General features: G+C 42.6%; 3 protein-coding genes across 7 annotated transcripts; 2 read left to right on the forward strand and 1 right to left on the reverse strand.

The window, feature by feature from the left end:
* Positions 1–1410: 1410 nt before the first annotated feature.
* LOC116931378 lies at positions 1411–6997 on the reverse strand. 5 transcript variants are annotated; one of them, XM_032938946.2, is made up of 5 exons: positions 6704–6996; positions 6558–6596; positions 6296–6398; positions 6113–6214; positions 1411–5888 (listed from the first exon to the last, which is right to left on the reverse strand). In XM_032938946.2, the coding sequence occupies exons 3-5, from the start codon at positions 6378–6380 to the stop codon at positions 1618–1620; spliced, it is 4458 nt and encodes a 1485-aa protein (XP_032794837.2). In that variant the 5' UTR covers positions 6381–6398; positions 6558–6596; positions 6704–6996; the 3' UTR covers positions 1411–1617. The 5 variants fall into 5 exon arrangements, with proteins under 5 accessions (XP_032794837.2, XP_032794838.2, XP_045024248.1 ...); XM_032938947.2 differs by lacking the exon at positions 6558–6596; XM_045168313.1 differs by lacking the exon at positions 6704–6996 and having other exon boundaries at positions 6558–6695.
* Positions 6998–7200: 203 nt separating this feature from the next.
* LOC116931382 lies at positions 7201–12249 on the forward strand. Its single transcript, XM_045168315.1, is given in 4 exon segments — positions 7201–7446; positions 7531–7654; positions 7902–10783; positions 10786–12249. Coding segments are annotated over 3 exon segments (4080 nt in total). The 5' UTR covers positions 7201–7446; positions 7531–7545; the 3' UTR covers positions 11875–12249.
* Positions 12250–12607: 358 nt separating this feature from the next.
* On the forward strand, positions 12608–16844 carry LOC116931383. The gene is made up of 2 exons (XM_032938958.2): positions 12608–12759; positions 12834–16844. Exons 1-2 carry the CDS (start codon positions 12663–12665, stop codon positions 16769–16771), a joined length of 4035 nt encoding a protein of 1344 aa, XP_032794849.2. The 5' UTR covers positions 12608–12662; the 3' UTR covers positions 16772–16844.
* Positions 16845–17625: the final 781 nt, after the last annotated feature.

Consider the following 17625-nt stretch of genomic DNA (forward strand, 5'->3'; position numbering starts at 1 on the left):
TGACTGCAGGCAACCCGCACAGGTACGTCGACTTGATTGCTGTCATGCTTGAATGCATGAAAAACAGTATACGTAATGACATTGAATTTCAAGTCAGTACAAAAGGGGGGAATGAAATTGAAGTAGTTTTACCTTGAAATGCAAACTCTCACCTTAGGCAAAGACAAGTTTTTCTATGTGAGTTTACATTTCACCGAACATTCATCAGAACTTAAATTAGTAAAACTCTGCTGCAACACTATTGGAATGACGTGGACCCAAACGCTTGAACTCGTTTGGGCTACACAAAGGAGTTTCGTGGAATTTTCTGATCTAACAAAGAAATTTCTCAAAAAGGCAACATCAATTGATCATTTGATCTAAGCAGAAACCTGATGAAACAGGAGACTTGTGTACAAGTCATATTTACGTAAGATGCCTATACCGAACGGACCAAAAATGGCGTTGGCTGCTACCGCCAGGAGGTGTCAACACTGATTTTAGAAAAGGACATTCTAGTAACGGTGTTCCACAAGGCTATTTGACATACATTTGTCACATTTCGTTTGTGTCGTTGTTTTGAATATATTTGCGAGGTTTTGTTCTTTTATGGCTTTAGCATAGAAGTAATTTGAATTGCTGTAATGGCCAGTGCAACGCGATAAAGTCTGTATAATCTGTTAGTGTACATTCATTTTGGCCTGCATTTTGACGTCGATTCGTATGTACGCTCTTGTTTTGGCTGTAGTCAGAACATAATTATAATTCTGCGAAGTTGGATGTAGACAACCTTGAGTCAAGACCTCTGTTTTGTTATCGAGGCCTGTGCTACATTTGATAGTATTTGATGAATGACGAAGCATTCGAGACTACGCCAAAAAATCGATTTTTAAAAATAATTGTGTGTGACGCAGGCAGATATTTTGGAAAATCATGAAGAGTAATTGCATTTTCACTAAACCCCTTAAGATACTTCCTTTTCATTTCCCAGTGTTAAATGCCTCTTAAAACTTAAAGATTCTTAGTGTTCGAGACGCGAAAAACAAAACAATCGATAATCCAATAAATATCGACTCTGCGATTCTTAATATCATTTGGGGTATAAGTTGCTCAATTATTCTTTTTTTTATTTCGCTTTTGTTGTAGCAGGTGTGTCCTCGGATGCCATTGGGTTAGACGATAACGTGAATATCGCCACGAGTTTCTGCAACAAAAATCGGGGAAATTGGCAAGGTCAATGATGCCACGCCTTTATCTCTGCAGCGTTCAGCTTTTTGTTGGTTGTGACGCAAGAAATTCCAACAAAATACGTCGATAAAAAATAAATGAAGTCCGGGAATATAACTGGAACAGCAAAACGCAACTAGAATTTTTCAGCAATTTTAAAAGTAATTCCTCCTAAGTTGAACAATGAATCACGAGGCGAACAGATTTAGTGAACTGTGTAATTGACCATTGTAACAGGACCTTTCAGGATTATTTTATTACATCCTTGCACAGAGAACAAAAACAAACAACATTCAAACAGTCACTTCAAAAAACAATATCGATGGGAGAAAAACTCAAAGACACACATTTCTGAATTAGCTCATACGAAACGGAGCTGATACCACAAAATATCTTTTAAACGAACAAATTTCATTTGCGATACCAGAATAATTCGAATGAGCGACGGGCAGAAGCAATAAACCCCTCGGATTTCTTCTCGGTTTTCTTGTTTTCATCGTCAGACGAGTAGGTGCCTTTGTCATCCCCAGGATGATTGAACGATGGAATCACTTTCGGTTCCTGTTTTGTATTACCTTGCACTGAAGACGACGGGCCTGTAGCCGAATCATTTGATCCATCTGGATTATGCTTATCTCCGTCTTTGGAACAAGGTCTCTGGGACGTTTTCACAGCAGTTTGGTAATATTCTTCAGGGGTGCCTGGCGGATGTTTCCGTTGGCTATCAGTACCGTGAATGAGGCTGGCAGCAGTTTCTGTTTGTTGTGAGAGACAACCTCTTCCACGACCGCGAGATCCTCCACACGTTTGTGTGTTGGAGGATGTAATCGATGCAGATTTGGAGGGATCGGTTCCATTCATGTTAGGCTGGATATGACTTCTGGTTTCATATCTTTTGACAGATGGCGCGGTCACCTGTCCACATGATGATTGCGGAGTCTGGCTGGATCGTGAAAGCGTGTTATCCAAGCCATTTTTTCCAGGGTTGTTTGATTTTGATTCCGACGCGTTATCGGATCCAGTTGCCGATGTCTGCAAAAGTCTGCCACGACCGAGTGAAGTGTTGGCATTGTTAAATGGCTGGGTTGTCACCTGAGAGCCGCTTGACTGTCCCTTTTTGGCCGATGATGTGGCGGATGCATCAAGACTTTGCTGTAGCTCAGTCAAAGTTTGTAAGCGGGTGAGGTAACCGGGAGCTTGTTCTTCCAGGACACGACTCCTCATTAAACTGAGATACTCGGATGGATTGAGCGCATTTGAACGAAGAGCTGTAGAATCCAAGGATCTGGCATTGGCACCTACTTGATCCAATAAACTCAATACTTTGGCTTTAGCAATATTGAGTTCATCCGAACAATTTGCCATCAATTCTTCGGTTGTACATTTTTGATTAGCGGAGGATTCAAATTTGGCCTTCATCTCATTTAGAGTCCTTTTAACTTTTACGAGACGCAAAGTCCACGTAAACGGTTGAACTTGGTGGTCTGACTTCTGACATTTACAAACCTCGTTCGTGCAAGTTCGGTTTTTAAATATCTTTCTTGAGGGCTTATCACAAGTTGTCATGCAATTACTGCAGTTGAAAACCAACAATCCCTTGTCACAATCGACCTTCACGGGCTGCATTTCCGTCCTTTCCACAACAAAGTTCTTGTTAGTCTTCATGTTGTGACCGTGTTCCCTCAATTGTTGGCGAAACTTTTCCATGTCTTCGATGTTGACAAGACAAATTTCCAGCTCACTTTCAATTTCTTGAAGCGACTGCTCTAGTTGCTGACGACGCTGGATGACTTCCCGAGTAGACGTTAGATTTCGAGCGTCCATTTTGGCCAGCATCGTAAAAAACTTGTGGAAATTTTCTCGACCCATGTCCCAGAATAGTTCGTCAAAACAGAATTCATTTTCTTTTTGAGCATTAGAACAATAAAGAACAGAGCTGTTGAATTTGCTGTAACTGATGCCGGCCGATACGGACGTTGCTGGGAAATTAGCTGCGCCACAGGCTTCAACAACAGGAGGATCGGCATTATCGGCAAACGTCACCAACAACCGAAGGTTCTCCTTCATGTCTTTCCCAAAGATGGACAGCACAGAGTCGATGATGTAACGTTGAGTGGCCGTCAGTCGACTGTCACCCGAAGCGGCCACAAAACACGCGGCGTGAATTTCATTGATTCGAGTTTCTTCTTGAGTCAGGAACCGATGGATGTTGGCCGTGATTTTCTTGTCCCGTTCTATTCCTCTCGTGTCTCCATAGCCGGGCGTATCGATGATGGTGATGGAATGCGGAATGGACATTCCTTCTTGATGGCGAAGAGTGTAGGCCGTTACAGAACTCGTTTGACTGTGCGCCTGGTTCCTGGTCACACCCTCGTCTTCCCGGACGCATTTGAAACGGAATGGATCGTTCCACTGGACTCCCAGGATATAGTTGACCATGCCGTTGATTAGAGTGCTCTTGCCGCATCCAGTTGCGCCCATCAAGATGATGATTTTGTGATCACGACGACCGGGAGTCGGTGAAGAGCCGTCAAGCCGATTAATCTCGAACCATCTGAAATCTTCATTGGCCAAAATTTCTTTGGCATTCAACTGATAAATGTTAGGCTGGCCTTCTTTAATCAGGTCCGCGTACCGTTTGGATCCGTCTGCAAATATTTCGGCAATCCTTCGATTGCTGACAGGAATTTCGCTGCTCACATTCATTTCCATATCATGGTCTTGACTATTAATGTCAGTCATCGGACGATTGTTTTCATGATCCTCAGATGACATTTTCTCTTCCAGGGGTACCATCTTTTCATCGATTATCTCAATTACTTCGCAAGATTGATCGAATTTATCTTGAAATGCTTTTTCTTTCGATTTTGCATTAACATTTTCGATACGAGCGGCTACAGATATTTTGGACATCTTCTTCTCTGGACAGGTACCAACACAAGTGTCCTTCTTCGGTGGTTCCATCATTCGTGTTTCTTTCTGTATCTGGATCGTGGCGTTCGAAGGAGACTCGACTTTCTTAATAGCATCAAGAGCAATTGCTTGTTTGTCTTCCTCTTTTTCTAAACTGCACAGCAGATGGGGTGATGACGTTGCAGATGAATTAGTCTGATTGTCCTTGTCTGTTCTTCCAACAGTCTCTTTCTTCCAAGGACAACTGTTTTCGGCCATCAATGGAAGAAAATTTCCAGTTGGTGCAATAAAAGCCTGGATGCCGGGGGAAAGATGATGTCGCTGGTTGTACACGGTAGGTCCAGGTGGAAATTTAACATGAGGAAACAGCATGGAATTTGGCTGAAAATTCGACGAATCTCGTTGACTGCTTTTGAACGAGTCGATTGGGGTGTTCTGGGATCCACTTGATGCAATATCCGGAACGAGGGCTTTGTCGGGGACAGATATAATCGTACCTTCTTTTAATAGTGAAGAACTTGGTACCAATCCTATAAAATAGTCGGTGCTTCGATTCATCGTGCCCAATATAGTAAAAGTTTTCAATGTTTCGAAAAAATGTTCAACCTGGCGTCTCCCCGAAGTCACAATACGAAAAACGGGACGTTCCGAATTCTCTTGTTTTCCTATAAATTTCTTCATCCGCTCCATCAACGTGTCTCGGGTGTAATCCATTTTCAAGATGAATACTCTGGCACGTTTATTTTGTGACTTGCGATTTTCGATTTCTTTTAAACCCATCATCATCAACCTCTTTTCTAGAAGCAGAGAACACGTGATTTGAATTTCTTTGCGTCGATAAATTAGCCATTCTTTCATGTCAGCCAGTAAACATGATATCAGTTTCATATCGTTCAGAACTCGGTTAGTTGCGTAGATTGTTTCAATCGAGTTCCCGATTGGTGGTAGCAGATCGATAAACTGACACATGACTTTCTCCAGTGGTGGAATACAATCAATTAAGGGATGTCTTGCTATCGAGTGACTCTCGCTTTTAATCCATTTCCACATTTCGAAATTCATCTCCTTTTCAATTTCAATGTCGTTCATCTTTTCTGATACAAGCCGGGCTTCGATTTGTGAAGGAATATCACGTAGAACAATTTCTATCGGACAGTCTTTCGATTCATTAATGATGAGTCTTGACCATTCGTAAAATTCTAGAAATGAGCCCTTTTGTACTTTCCCAGCTTCTGTGGAGGTGAAAACGATGCACGTCACTTTCTTTAATTCGACTGGCAAGTCTGCGGTAAATGAATTCATATCCATATTTTCATCAAAGTAGGCTTTAGCAGCCAAATAAATGTCTTCTTCTACGATGGCTTTGGTTTCGCAATTCAAGTCGACATCACGTTGCATCGAACAGATCAATTCGACTCCGTAGACGACCTCTTCCACTACGTGCGTCGCTTGGCCTCCTGTGATTAGTTGATAATGAAACATGTTTGTAGGCTCAAAATGCTGTTGGCCAAGTGTCTCGATGCGTTTGACGACGCGAAAAATAACGTCAACTTGGGCTGTCGAAGATTTATTTGCGTCTTCTTGGGTGAGTCCCGTTTCTAGGTAACCAGCGAACCACAAGTTTTTGAAGTTGCTTTGACATAAATGCGAATTGATGCCCAGCATGTGACATTTGAATTTGTCGGGTTGTTGAAAGAAGAAGGTGCGTTCCACCTTGGGAACCGAGATCTTGTTGTGGTGTACATTTTGTTCCAATACATGAATACAGCCTGTGAAATAAACGTATGGTACATTTATAGTGACAAATGTGGCAAGTAAAAAACAGAACAGTTTGAAAATTTTACGCACAAATTAATTAAATTGATAAAAGGATTTACTAATGTTATCTCTTAATTGCAGTTAAATCAAACGTCTAATTTCCATAGAAAACAATTGTATCTTTAAATGTGTATACAAGAGAAAGGTGTCGCCTAAATCTAGAAAATGAACTTACCTAGCATGATTTCGTCGGTGAAGTAGTTGTAGTAGTTTCCGACGCAGACGTCACGCCCAAGAGCGGATAATCGAATCGGATCCATGTTTACGAATTCATCGTCTAATTTCCATACAAAACGATTCCATCTTTAAATGTGTATGCAAGAGAAAAGTGTAAACTAAATCCAGAAAATGAACTTACCTGGCATGATTTCGTCGGTGAAGTAGTTGCAGTGGTTTCCGACGCAGACGTCACGCCCAAGAGCAGATAATCGAATCGGATCCATTTTTACGAATTAATCCACCTTATTTACGCAAATTTAAAATGTTTAAAACTAAATAACACGCTCATTAAAGAACTAGTTACGTAAAACTTAGCAAATAATTGATAAATATCTTTATTCGGCCCTAGGAAACAGATTAAAACTAGGCATGGCAACAATAATTATTCATAATATTATTACCGTTTGTTCTGTAACGAAGAAATAGCGTCATCCAAAACGCTGAAACAATTTTACAAAATTAGAGTCCTCGGAGTTAGAAAGCTGAACAACAACTGCCAACGAATTGAAAATGCGAACTCAAAAAGTAGAGAAAAAGGTTGGATTACCACAGAGTCAGGTTTCCCACGACACAGGCACGATGGCAGTGGTCAGCAGTTCGATTGAAACAAGGGGTTTCAAATGTTTTGTCTCGAGTGTTGTTTACAATATACAAGCTGCAATTGGACGATCGAAGAACGTGAGAATGTGCGTCGCTGTCGATTTCAACATGCAGCTGCAGCAGCTGTGATCATAATTCCATTGGGGCCAAGTATAGCAAGTCTTCCACTTGTTGACAGAGTTCGTGGGAAAGAGGAGAATGGGGAGCTGAAAAGAACAGTGCACCCCAATGCTGAGTTGCCGAGTCTTGAAATTCTGCCTGGCAGACAGGGAGGGGAAAATTAAAGAAATAATTACTTATGCCTTAATTGCTAGCAAAATTTTGCCAAAATTCAAAGATTATTTTACTCTTTAATTATCTAGATTTTTTCGAGTTGAATTCCCCCCTGGTTCACCGATGAAAAATATTTAAAATCTCAGGCTCACACCACAGGCAGGCAGAAGGCAGAACAGGTGACCCGTGATCAGCTGTGTGAAATTTTAGTTATTCTTTGCCACTTGTTAACCAAAAATTTATTACGGCTGTTGGGCTCCAGTTCTCGGGTTCAACGTTGAAACAGCTGAAGGTTAAAGTGCTAGAACAAAAGAAGGAAGGCGGAGCAATAGTGGAGCCATTCTGATTGGTGGCAAAATGACTTGAGATCTTTCTGTTGAAATTGAAAAAGATTCGAAAAAAGAAAAACATCAGTTGGTATACAGCAGCAAACAGTGAGACATCTCATATTCAAAAGGCTGTGTAACTAATCTAAAAAAAATTACAATTGTTGCTGTACAGAAAATTGAAATCAAGATGAAGAAAGAAGGATTGGACAGGCATAAAGTCTGCATGCCGGCACTGGGACGCCATTTTCTGCTCGGTGACTTTTACAACTATCGCACCGAACACCGTGTCATTGCAGGTAAACTTTTTTTTTCAAAGTCAGCCTCATGTTCAATTATTGGAAATTTTGTAAGAGTTTGTCGTCGTATGACGTTGTCAGGATAAGACCATAATCAACTTGTTAATCATGGTCTTATTGTGTGATCAATGTGTTTAATCGTTAGTTGCTTACTTTTTAATGTGAAAAATTGTTGAAACGTTTATAGAATCTTAACTTTAAATTATGCATTGCCGTTACTAATCAAAGTGTTTATTATTCTAAATAGGTAAACCAGAGAACGCTGAATCGGCTATCCGAGTCGAACACAAGTTCGACCTGGAATTCATGCATTCTACAAGTAAAGAAAAATGGGAGATTATGGGTCTCAACGAGCACATGCAAGCCACTGTTGTGGCCGGTCTCATCGATAAATACGGCGGTGCCAGTAATTACCTGAACGATCAACCAATTGTGACGCAAGTCACACACACCTTCGGCTGTCGTGTTCAGTCGAAACAAGAGAAAATCCATTGTTTGGAGACTTATTTTAATTCTTATCTCCCGAACAACGCGGAAGATTTAAAAATAACTACCGAAGCTACGCACATTGTGACGAATATCATTTATGGAGCTGAATTCTATTGCGTGCTTGCTGAAGACATGGAAGACGGCCGTGAAATCGATGAAGATGTCCGTCTCGACGCTGAGAAAAAGTTGTCTAAAATAGCAACAAAGATGGAAGATGCATTAAATGAATGTCAAGATTTGGCAGAATTTAAAGAGCAGTTTGACAAAGATGAAGCGAAACAACTCAGCCGTATGAAATGTCGATTTTACGCCGATTTTCAATCTCAGGCCGTTCGGGAGTTGGGCGTCTTCGACGTCTACAAGCATTGCCTAAAACTGATTGATCAAGTAAAGAATCCTGCTGGTGAAAACAACAATGCCATTGCAGTTTTTCTCTCTCCACCTGCAGCGTCGCCAACCATAGGCCCGTCAATACAATACCGAGATGTAGATGCCGACCTAATAGCTCGTTGTTTCCGAGTATTGGATGAGCTGGATCAAATGACCGTAAGGTTGGATGCATTCCGCAGGGCACTTAAAAAAGCCAATCGAATTTCTATGAAAAAATTTGGAGATGCCATAAGTAAATACAAGGAGATGATAAAGAAGAGCTTGAAAAATGGCGTAGTCAAAGCTCGACATGTCAATTGCAACGACGAAGAAATTGAAAAAATCGTCGACATTATCGAGAACCAACCGCTCTTCAAACAAACTCGATTGGAGAGTTGGCTGAACCAAAAAAAGTCGGAGTCGGAGATGATTGAGCGGATGTCTAGTGTAACTGGCATCACATTCGTTAACGACGAGAAACAATTGAAAGAGAAGCTTTCAGATTCTTTCGACATCGAGTACGCATTGGTGTTAAAAGTTCCACCACTGGATGAGAAAAGCAACGACATCCTTCAAGCAATGGGAGAGTACGTTCAATACACGAAGTTGGTGGCGGCTGGCGATGAAGACGAAAACTTGGATGAGGAAGACACCGATGAAGGTAATCAACCGTGGCATATGATACCTCGCAAGCGGAAGCTCGTACTGGAAAAGATTCGTGAGTTTACCAGTCACGTGGAGAAGAACAAGCACGTGGAGAAAGTAACCCAATTCATGGTCATGGTTGGTGTTAAGAATAAATGCAGCTATTACATCTACGCAAACGAAGAATTGGTTAAAGAAAATATGTCTCAGCTGCCTAGTGCGCCCACTGATCTAAAACTGCAACTGATATCAGCACCTCAAAAATCGAAATCGGCTAAAAAGTTAACATCAATCCGCTTAGGATGGGAGTATAAAGATTTGGGCTACGCTCACCACTTTTGCGTAGAGTACAGATCGAAAAGCAGCTCGGAAAATTGGCTTCAGCAAAAAACTAAACAGGGCGAGAATCAAACGACGCTCAACTTCAAACTCGGATCGTCGATGGAAATTCGAGTGATGGCGGACACTTGCATCGGGCGCAGTGAATTCAGTGACATCGTCGATACCGAAACTGCACTCGACACGACCGAAGTCGAAATCGATTCCGACGCGGAGGAAGAAGGAAAAACGCCAACACGGAAATTTGAGAGCCAACCAAAATTTAAAACCACCAACGGGTTAGCTAAGCCGAACTTATCATCAAACGGAAATAGTAAAACTCTTCTAGATTCTCCTACTGACCTGGAGGTGGAATTGGTTACCCAAACCACAGCGGAATTGGCTTGGTCTCGGCCTTCAACCGGTGCCCGGAACATTTCGTACCGCGTCCGTTATTGGAAATCGGATGAAGATGACACCACCTGCCAAGAAATCGAAAGTCCTTCCAGCGGATGCCGTTTACGAAAACTCGAGCCGGAAACGACTTATCTCGTTAACGTCGTTGCCGTATCGAACGACGGGCAGAGCGAACCCAGCGTAACTGTCGAAGTCAATACGCAAATCCAAGAAGTCCGTTTTGCCGAAACGATCGTGAAACGCTGCAAGAAAATTGGCAGCAGAAATGGAATGGATCTGTTTGGTGTTCCACTCGTCAAATCGTCCGGAGCGAAAACATCCGAGCGTTTCGTCTTTGGTCGACCGGATGGAAAATTGCAACATCGGACGATATTGGTGATGGGCGCCACTGGTTCCGGCAAAACGACGCTCATCAACGGCATGATCAATTACGTGTTTAACGTCCAATGGGAAGACACGTTCCGTTTCCAGCTGATTCAGGAACAAATGGCAGGCCGTTCCCAAGTCGATAGCCAAACAAGTCGCATCACGGCCTACGATATCCATCACACCGAGGGATTCCGCGTACCGTACTCGTTAACCATCGTCGACACGCCCGGCTACGGTGACACCAAAGGTCTCGACAGGGACCAGGAGATTACCGACATGGTCCGTACATTCTTCGAAGACAAGAATGGCATCCAAGAGCTGGATGTGATTGGATTTGTAGCCCAAGCTTCTCTTCCTCGTTTAACACCAACTCAAATTTACATCTTTGATTCGGTGTTGTCCATCTTTGGCAATGATGTCAAGGAGAACATCAACTTCTTATTGACGTTCGCCGACAGCCAAGTGCCGCCCGTCTTAAGCGCAATAGCTCAGGCTGGTCTTCCATGTCCTACCGGATGCCTTGAACGGGAGAGCCTGTTAACCACAAGTTCAACAATTCGGGATTCTTTTGTTCCAGTCGCGAGTCCGCAACCAACACGGCCGACAAGTTCAATCGTTTCTTTTGGCAGATGGGCATGGCGAATTTCCAAAATTTCTTTTCCCAGCTGGCAACGATGAAGACCAAATCGCTTTCGTTGACCAAACAAGTCCTGGATGAACGGAAGCGACTGGAATCGACGGTGGATGGTCTTCAACCACTCATCAAAATCGGCCTAGCGAAGATGGAAGAAATGAGGAAGACGAAGCAAATGATATCCAACTGTCAGGCGCAGATCGACGCCAATGAAAATGTGGAATTTGAAGTGGAGGTGAACATGCCCAAGAAAGTGGAGAATCTGAGCGGTTACCTGACCAATTGCAACAAATGTTACGTCACCTGTCACAATCCCTGTGCTATCCCAAATGACGATGGTAAGATGAACTGCTGGGCCATGGATCACACCACACCGAGAGACACCCGTTCCTGTAGAATCTGCCCGGAAAAATGTATCTGGAACATGCACGCTAATCAGCCGTACAGGTGGGAGTACGTCCCTGAGAAACAGGCCACTTCATCGGATGCAATTAAACAGAAATATGAAGCGGAATTGAAAAAGAAGCTGACTGCTGAAGAACTGGTAAAAGTGCTGGAAAAAGACGTTGATTTAAACAACAAGATCGTCTTACAGAGAGTCGACACTGTTTCTCGCTGCATTCAGCAGCTGGACGCGATCGCGTTACGTCCGAATCCGTTCTCGACGCCGCAGTATATCGACCTAATCATCGACGCCGAGCAGCAAGAGAAACGTGTCGGGTTTAAGGAGAGGATTCAGAGTTTAAAAAAACTGCGTCAGATGGCCGTTATTACCACCAAAGTTAGAAATAAGGAGTCGCTCTTGACAATGGACAAAAGAGATGACGATGACAGTCAATCCGTTGACGAAGATGATGACCAGACGGCTGATGGAGATGACGACGATGGCGCTTCCGTGACTAGTTTGACTGGCCGTCTTGCTAATTTGTCGTCTTCCACCGACCAACACAAGTTCCAGAATTCATTTTTTAATCATTAATTTCGCATGACGTGTTGTGCAAATGAAAAAAACAAAGATTTCAATCGTGATGTTTGCCTTTGTTACACAGTTTGTAATGCGTCAGTGAACGAATTATGTTGAAACTGACCTTTTTTTTTATTGTTTTGATATTATTTTTTTTCTGAAAAGGTTTTTTTAGTTTTCGCACCATTTTTTCTCTCGTTAAAGTTGAGAGTTGTAAGCCTTGCAAGGTCAATGTTTTCCCACGTTTGTTTCCTACCCTCCCTCACATTGTGCTGTTTTGAAAATGGAAATTCAGAGACAATTTTCTAATTTGGAATTCAGGATTTTTCATCAAGATTTTAGTCTTAATTGAATTTAATTCGATTAATACACAGAATTTTCTTGTTGCAAGTAATTTGTATCATTAAAAAGTTCATTATTTCATCTATTCCTTCCATAAGAAATTGAGAATCTGAACACCAATAGCATGAAGAGTCCACATAAATCTTTAATAGGTAAACCATTGTTCTGCTGGACAATAAATAACGTGGTGTCTATGTTTTGAAAAGTATATCGAATATCTTGTTAATGACATTGGAGATTATTCTTAAACCAATTAAACTCTTAGTGCGCAGTAGGCAAACGATGGGGGATCGCAGTGGGTGGTGACGTCAGCAAAGAGTCATAAAGGAGGGGACTGTTGTCACCCCATGGAGCTCCTCCTACTTCTCGTTTGCGCTCTCAAAAATCAAAATGATCAGTATCAGTGTTGGGGTACCCGCCATTCGACTCAGTTGATGTGCAGCAGCTGTGCTTGTTAAAACATGTCCGACCATTTTGATCACATCAAAATGTTGGCCCTAGGGCGCCATTTTACAATTGGATCTCTCTATAATTACGTCGAAGATGTTGTTGTACCAAGTAAGTGATTACACAACATAAAATTGTTGCTTATTAGTTTTAAATTATCGTCTGATAAAAATGTTTTTGTATAGACGTTCGTTTATGGGACCCCGAAGACGTATCTCGTGTGACCATCTTGCAAGCAGAAAGGAAAGAAACGATTGAAATTCGTTCCATGGCAGCCGAAAAAATGAAAAATGATGAAGAAAACCAAGACGAAGAATCCGAGTCATTGATATCCAATTTAGGAATGGATCATCATTCCGTCATGAGCTTGACGGCCGGAATATTACGCTCGCCTTTCAAAGGAGCATGGCAATTTGCCTCCGACCGAACAGATGACAAAACTTTATCGTTTAATTCTAATGCAGAAGTTGTTGTTCATTGCCGTTGCTCCAGTAGGAAAACTTCGATCGATCCTAAAACCAAGCTGGAAATCATTTGCCGGCCAGAGAGATTAATCAAGAGTCAAGCCACTCATGTTGTCATAGCCATCACCTACGGGCTAGAGGCTTTTTGCATTTTCTCTCAACAAAACTATCAGATTTCAAATGATGATGAAATACTTGGATATGCCCGTTACTTTGTTGACGGCCTTTTGGATGGCAGAAAGCAACTCGAGCTGGAACAAGACAAAGAAGGCGACGAGGAAGATGGTGGACATTGTCTCGTGCCTTTAGACTTCAATTGCATACTTTACAAAGATGATCCTGGTTTGAAAAAAGGGCAAAATTGGAGGAGCTCAAACTCTGTTTCGGAACAATACGAAGCTTGCCGGAAGCTGCTGGAACATCAATCAAACAAGGCTATTCCTCTGACAGTGTGGCTGTATCCACTTCAAAAACTGATGCCCGTCGATGCAGGTATCCCTAAAATGCCGGATAATCAGATTGACATTTCTCGAGATCTGGTGGTTCGATGTCAGACAATGTGGAACCGTTGGCAACAGATCGAGATGGAAGTGGACCTAATGACCAGCGACTTGAACAAACTGAAACGTTCCAATGCCCATCAGTATATTCCTCTGTCTCTGTACAACAGAGTCAATGATTTTCATAAATATTTAAAGGAATTCTTGTGCACATTTCGCGAGGCTTTGCACGAATGGACGGTGGACGTCAGACGAGGTGGCCCGGAAGACAAAATTGCTGAAATGGTTGATGCAATCAAAAGTAAATCACCTTTTCTGCCCGAAAATTTACGCCATTGGCTGTACAATCAGATACAACAAATTAAAACTCTGAAAATGGTGGCTGCATTACCTGGTGTCCGACTTGTGACGGAAACTGATCAACTGGAAAGGAAAATCAAAAGTCTGAGCCGCAACATGTTTGCTGTTGTTCTCCATTTGCCGAGTTTGGCCGGTCATTCGGATAAGTTGGTTCACGATTCAATGACGTACGTAAATCAATTCACCAACTCGCAACCACCCGCATGTGACTTTGGATATGAGAAGATACAAGACACTTTTGTTGCGGATCGACGTCACATTTTGGCATCCAGCAAAGAATTTTCGGATTGGGTGACTAACAACGTCGACGCCACAAACATCAAGTACATCGTCTTCTACGACCAACAATTTTCTAATTTTCCAAAGTTGCCTTTCACGCGGTTGTACGATTGTACGTCAAAGTTCAAGGATTTCTTTATCCCAAAACCTCCTGGAGAAGTAACGGTCGAAAAGAATCGTCGGGGCGTGGTCGTGCTCACTTGGACGGATGAAGACACATCAGAAGCGTCCAACTATCTAATCCAGTACCGCAGCATGGATAGTCAACACTGGGATTCAATTGAGCATTCTTCAAAGAAAATCACAATCAGTCACCTTCAATCAGATGTGACGTACCAGTTCAGAGTGGCCGTATCGACCCTCGGCGGGCCGGGTCCATTCGGTCCTGTAAGCTGCAATGTTACGGTAGATCCCGTTAGCCCACCTCCCACTGGGCTCCAATGTCAGTACGTAACCGATACGACAATTAACATTTCCTGGGATCATGTCATTTCTGTTACTTCATCCTCTGAGGATAAAGAAATCAGCCAAGAATGTGACGATGAACATGAAGATATCGACGAAGAAGAATTGGAAGTCGATGGGAGCAACGAGTTTTCGCAGGCTGACACGTACGAGGAAAACCAGTTGACAATTAGCAGTTACGTGGTTGATTGTTGGATGGCGAGTGATCAGGAATCGACATTTATTCGAAGATCAACCAATGTAAAGACGATTACACTCGAACCCCTCGTTCGTGACACAGTTTATTGTATCCAAGTGCGAGCTGTCTGCACGAACTTGAACGGGTCCACTTTCTACAGTCCAGCATCGCCCATTTTAGAAACGACCACATTGCGGGAGGCTGAAAGGGCAGCAGTCATCGTCCGCCGCGTCAGCAAAAAATTTCCAGAAGGCCCTGGCATCGACGCTTACCATTTACCACTGAAGAAACTCCACGGTGTGAAGAGCTACGGAGTCGGCCATTACGTTTTCGGCGAGCCGAGTTACCTGGCATTGGCAGGTAAACGTCGACAAAGAACCATCTTGGTGCTTGGTGCCACCGGTTCAGGTAAAAGTACTCTCATCAACGCCATGGTGAATTACGTACTGGGTGTCGAATGGGAAGATGATTTCCGCTTCAAGTTGATCAACGAACCAGCAGACAAATCGCAGGCTTACAGTCAGACGGACTTGGTGACTACCTACGATTTTTACGAGATGAAAGGCTCTCGTTTGGATTATTCGCTGAGCATCGTCGATACTCCGGGATTTGGCGATACGCGCGGAATTGAAAAAGACAAGAAAATTATGCAGCAAATTCAAGATTATTTCAAATGTCGTCACGGGATCCAGCAATTAGAGGCCGTGTGTTTCGTTGTCCAGTCGTCGCTGCCCAGATTGACGGCTACCCAGCAATACATTTTTGATTCGATCTTGTCCATTTTCGGACAAGACATTAAAGATAACATTCGGCTGATGGTGACATTTGCAGACAATGCTTTGCCGCCCGTCTTAGGGGCTGTTAAGGAGGCCGGCATTCCATCGCCCACCGACCCAACTACCGGACTGCCCCTTCATCATAAATTTAACAATTCAATTTTCTTCACGACCAATAAAGGCAATCGTCAGACGAACGAATTCAACCGCACTTACTTCGATATGGCTGTAGAGGGTTTCGACCGATTCTTCGAAGATTTGAGTCGCATGGAAGCGAAATCGTTGACGCTGACACGTGAAGTCCTTGAGGAACGAAAACGATTAGAAGCTCTTGTCGAAGGCCTTCAAATGCGAACCGAAATCAAGTTGACTCGCGTTGACGAGCTCGAGCAAATCAAGAAAGCCCTGAAAGATAATGAAGATCAATTGGAAGCAAACAAAGATTTCGAATTTGAAACGTTAGTTCCCAAAGCGACGGACATTAGCGGGACGGGCCAATTCACCACAAACTGTCAAAAGTGTCGCACAACGTGTCATTTTCCTTGCAGGCAGTATAGCGATGATACCAAACATCGTTGCTCCGTCATGGACCCCAGCGGTCGTTGCATGATCTGTCAATGCCCGTGGAATGATCATTTCAATCAAAAGTACAGGTATGAAATGGTGAAAGAGAAGGTGCAACGTTCGTCGGATGCCATCCGGCAGCAATACCAGGGGGCGAAGGTCGAGGCGTTGACCAATGAACAACTGGTGCGTCGCATTGAAAAGGATATTAAGAAGCACGAGTCACAGCTGATGGAATTGATGCAAGCCACTTATCCGTGCATCCAGCGACTGGATGAGATCGCCTTACGGCCACACCCATTCTCCACACCTGACTACATCGACCTGATGATTGCCGCAGAGAAACAAGAACATCGTTCCGGCTATCAGCAGAGAATTGTCACTTTGCACAAGTTACGTGAGATGGCCGAAATCACAGCCAAATTAATTCGCGAACAGCAAAGTGTTGTTAATCGTAGGATGTCTTCAATGTCTGCTAGTTCAAGACTTTCTGGTTCAGCCATTAAATCCAAGGTCGTACGTTTTAAACATTGTTGAAATGAATGTTTGCAATTGTAATCCCGAACAAGTTAAAACTACATGAAAAATAAAACATGGTCTCAATCGAGAATAGAAAGAATGTCTCTAAGATCTCGGCTTGCGATAACCTTGGCTCTCCTTTGTTGGATCAACATGAAACTGAAAGAACTTGAAAGGAAACTAAAATTTTAGTTTTATTTTTTATTTTAGTTTATTTTTTTTTGCTGTTTTGGTTTTGTTAGTGTTTCCCATAGGTTAGAACTGGCTAGTCCTGTACAAAATTGGATATGGCAAGTATTTTAGTGCCAAAATTATCACTCGCACCGAATGTGAATACGCTTTAGAATATGATTTTCAACTAAAATGCCTCTCAAGAGCCAACTGCTACTTTCTTTATGTTGGATAACTATTATGTTGCTTTCTTTCAATTGCATTGTTTGGTCTTCAGCAGCGTTTTTAAAATCTTGATGACGCATACCTTGATTCAACAAACTTTAACCTGTCTCAGTCTTATCTTGCAGCACCATGCCATCATTAGATGTATGAACCATGCACTTTGCCAACCTCTTTTGACAAAATGATGTTACTGCTCTAAGCTGTACTTGACAGTCAACAAAGTGCTTGGTTCATTATTCAGCTCTTTTGACGTTTTGTTTGAACATGTTCCCTAGCATAATGAAAGATGTCGTAGGATTGCTAAAGGTATGTTGTGGCTTGTGGATTATTAATTTTTTTAAATCTTTACAGAACTGTTGGACCCATCACTAGGGCTCGGCCCCGCGTCTATCGGGTAGCTTTTTGGCCGATAGGTTAGGTCGTTTCAAACCCGACTTTTGCCCCTATTCTTGCCCAGAAATTTTATTTAAGCTTAA

The sequence above is a fragment of the Daphnia magna genome, linkage group LG1, assembly GCF_020631705.1.
Source record: "Daphnia magna isolate NIES linkage group LG1, ASM2063170v1.1, whole genome shotgun sequence".
NCBI lineage: Eukaryota > Metazoa > Arthropoda > Branchiopoda > Diplostraca > Daphniidae > Daphnia > Daphnia magna.

Coding starts and splice junctions, on each gene's coding strand:
- LOC116931383 (XM_032938958.2), top strand. CDS start 12,663: ATGTCCGACCATTTTGATCACATCAAAATGTTGGCCCTAGGGCGCCAT. Junction 12,760..12,833: donor CGAAGATGTTGTTGTACCAA/GTAAGTGATTAC, acceptor GTTTTTGTATAG/ACGTTCGTTTATGGGACCCC.
- LOC116931378 (XM_032938947.2), bottom strand. CDS start 6,380: ATGGATCCGATTCGATTATCTGCTCTTGGGCGTGACGTCTGCGTCGGA. Junction 6,215..6,295: donor CACCGACGAAATCATGCCAG/GTAAGTTCATTT, acceptor TATGGAAATTAG/ACGATGAATTCGTAAACATG. Junction 5,889..6,112: donor CACCGACGAAATCATGCTAG/GTAAGTTCATTT, acceptor TTTATTTCACAG/GCTGTATTCATGTATTGGAA.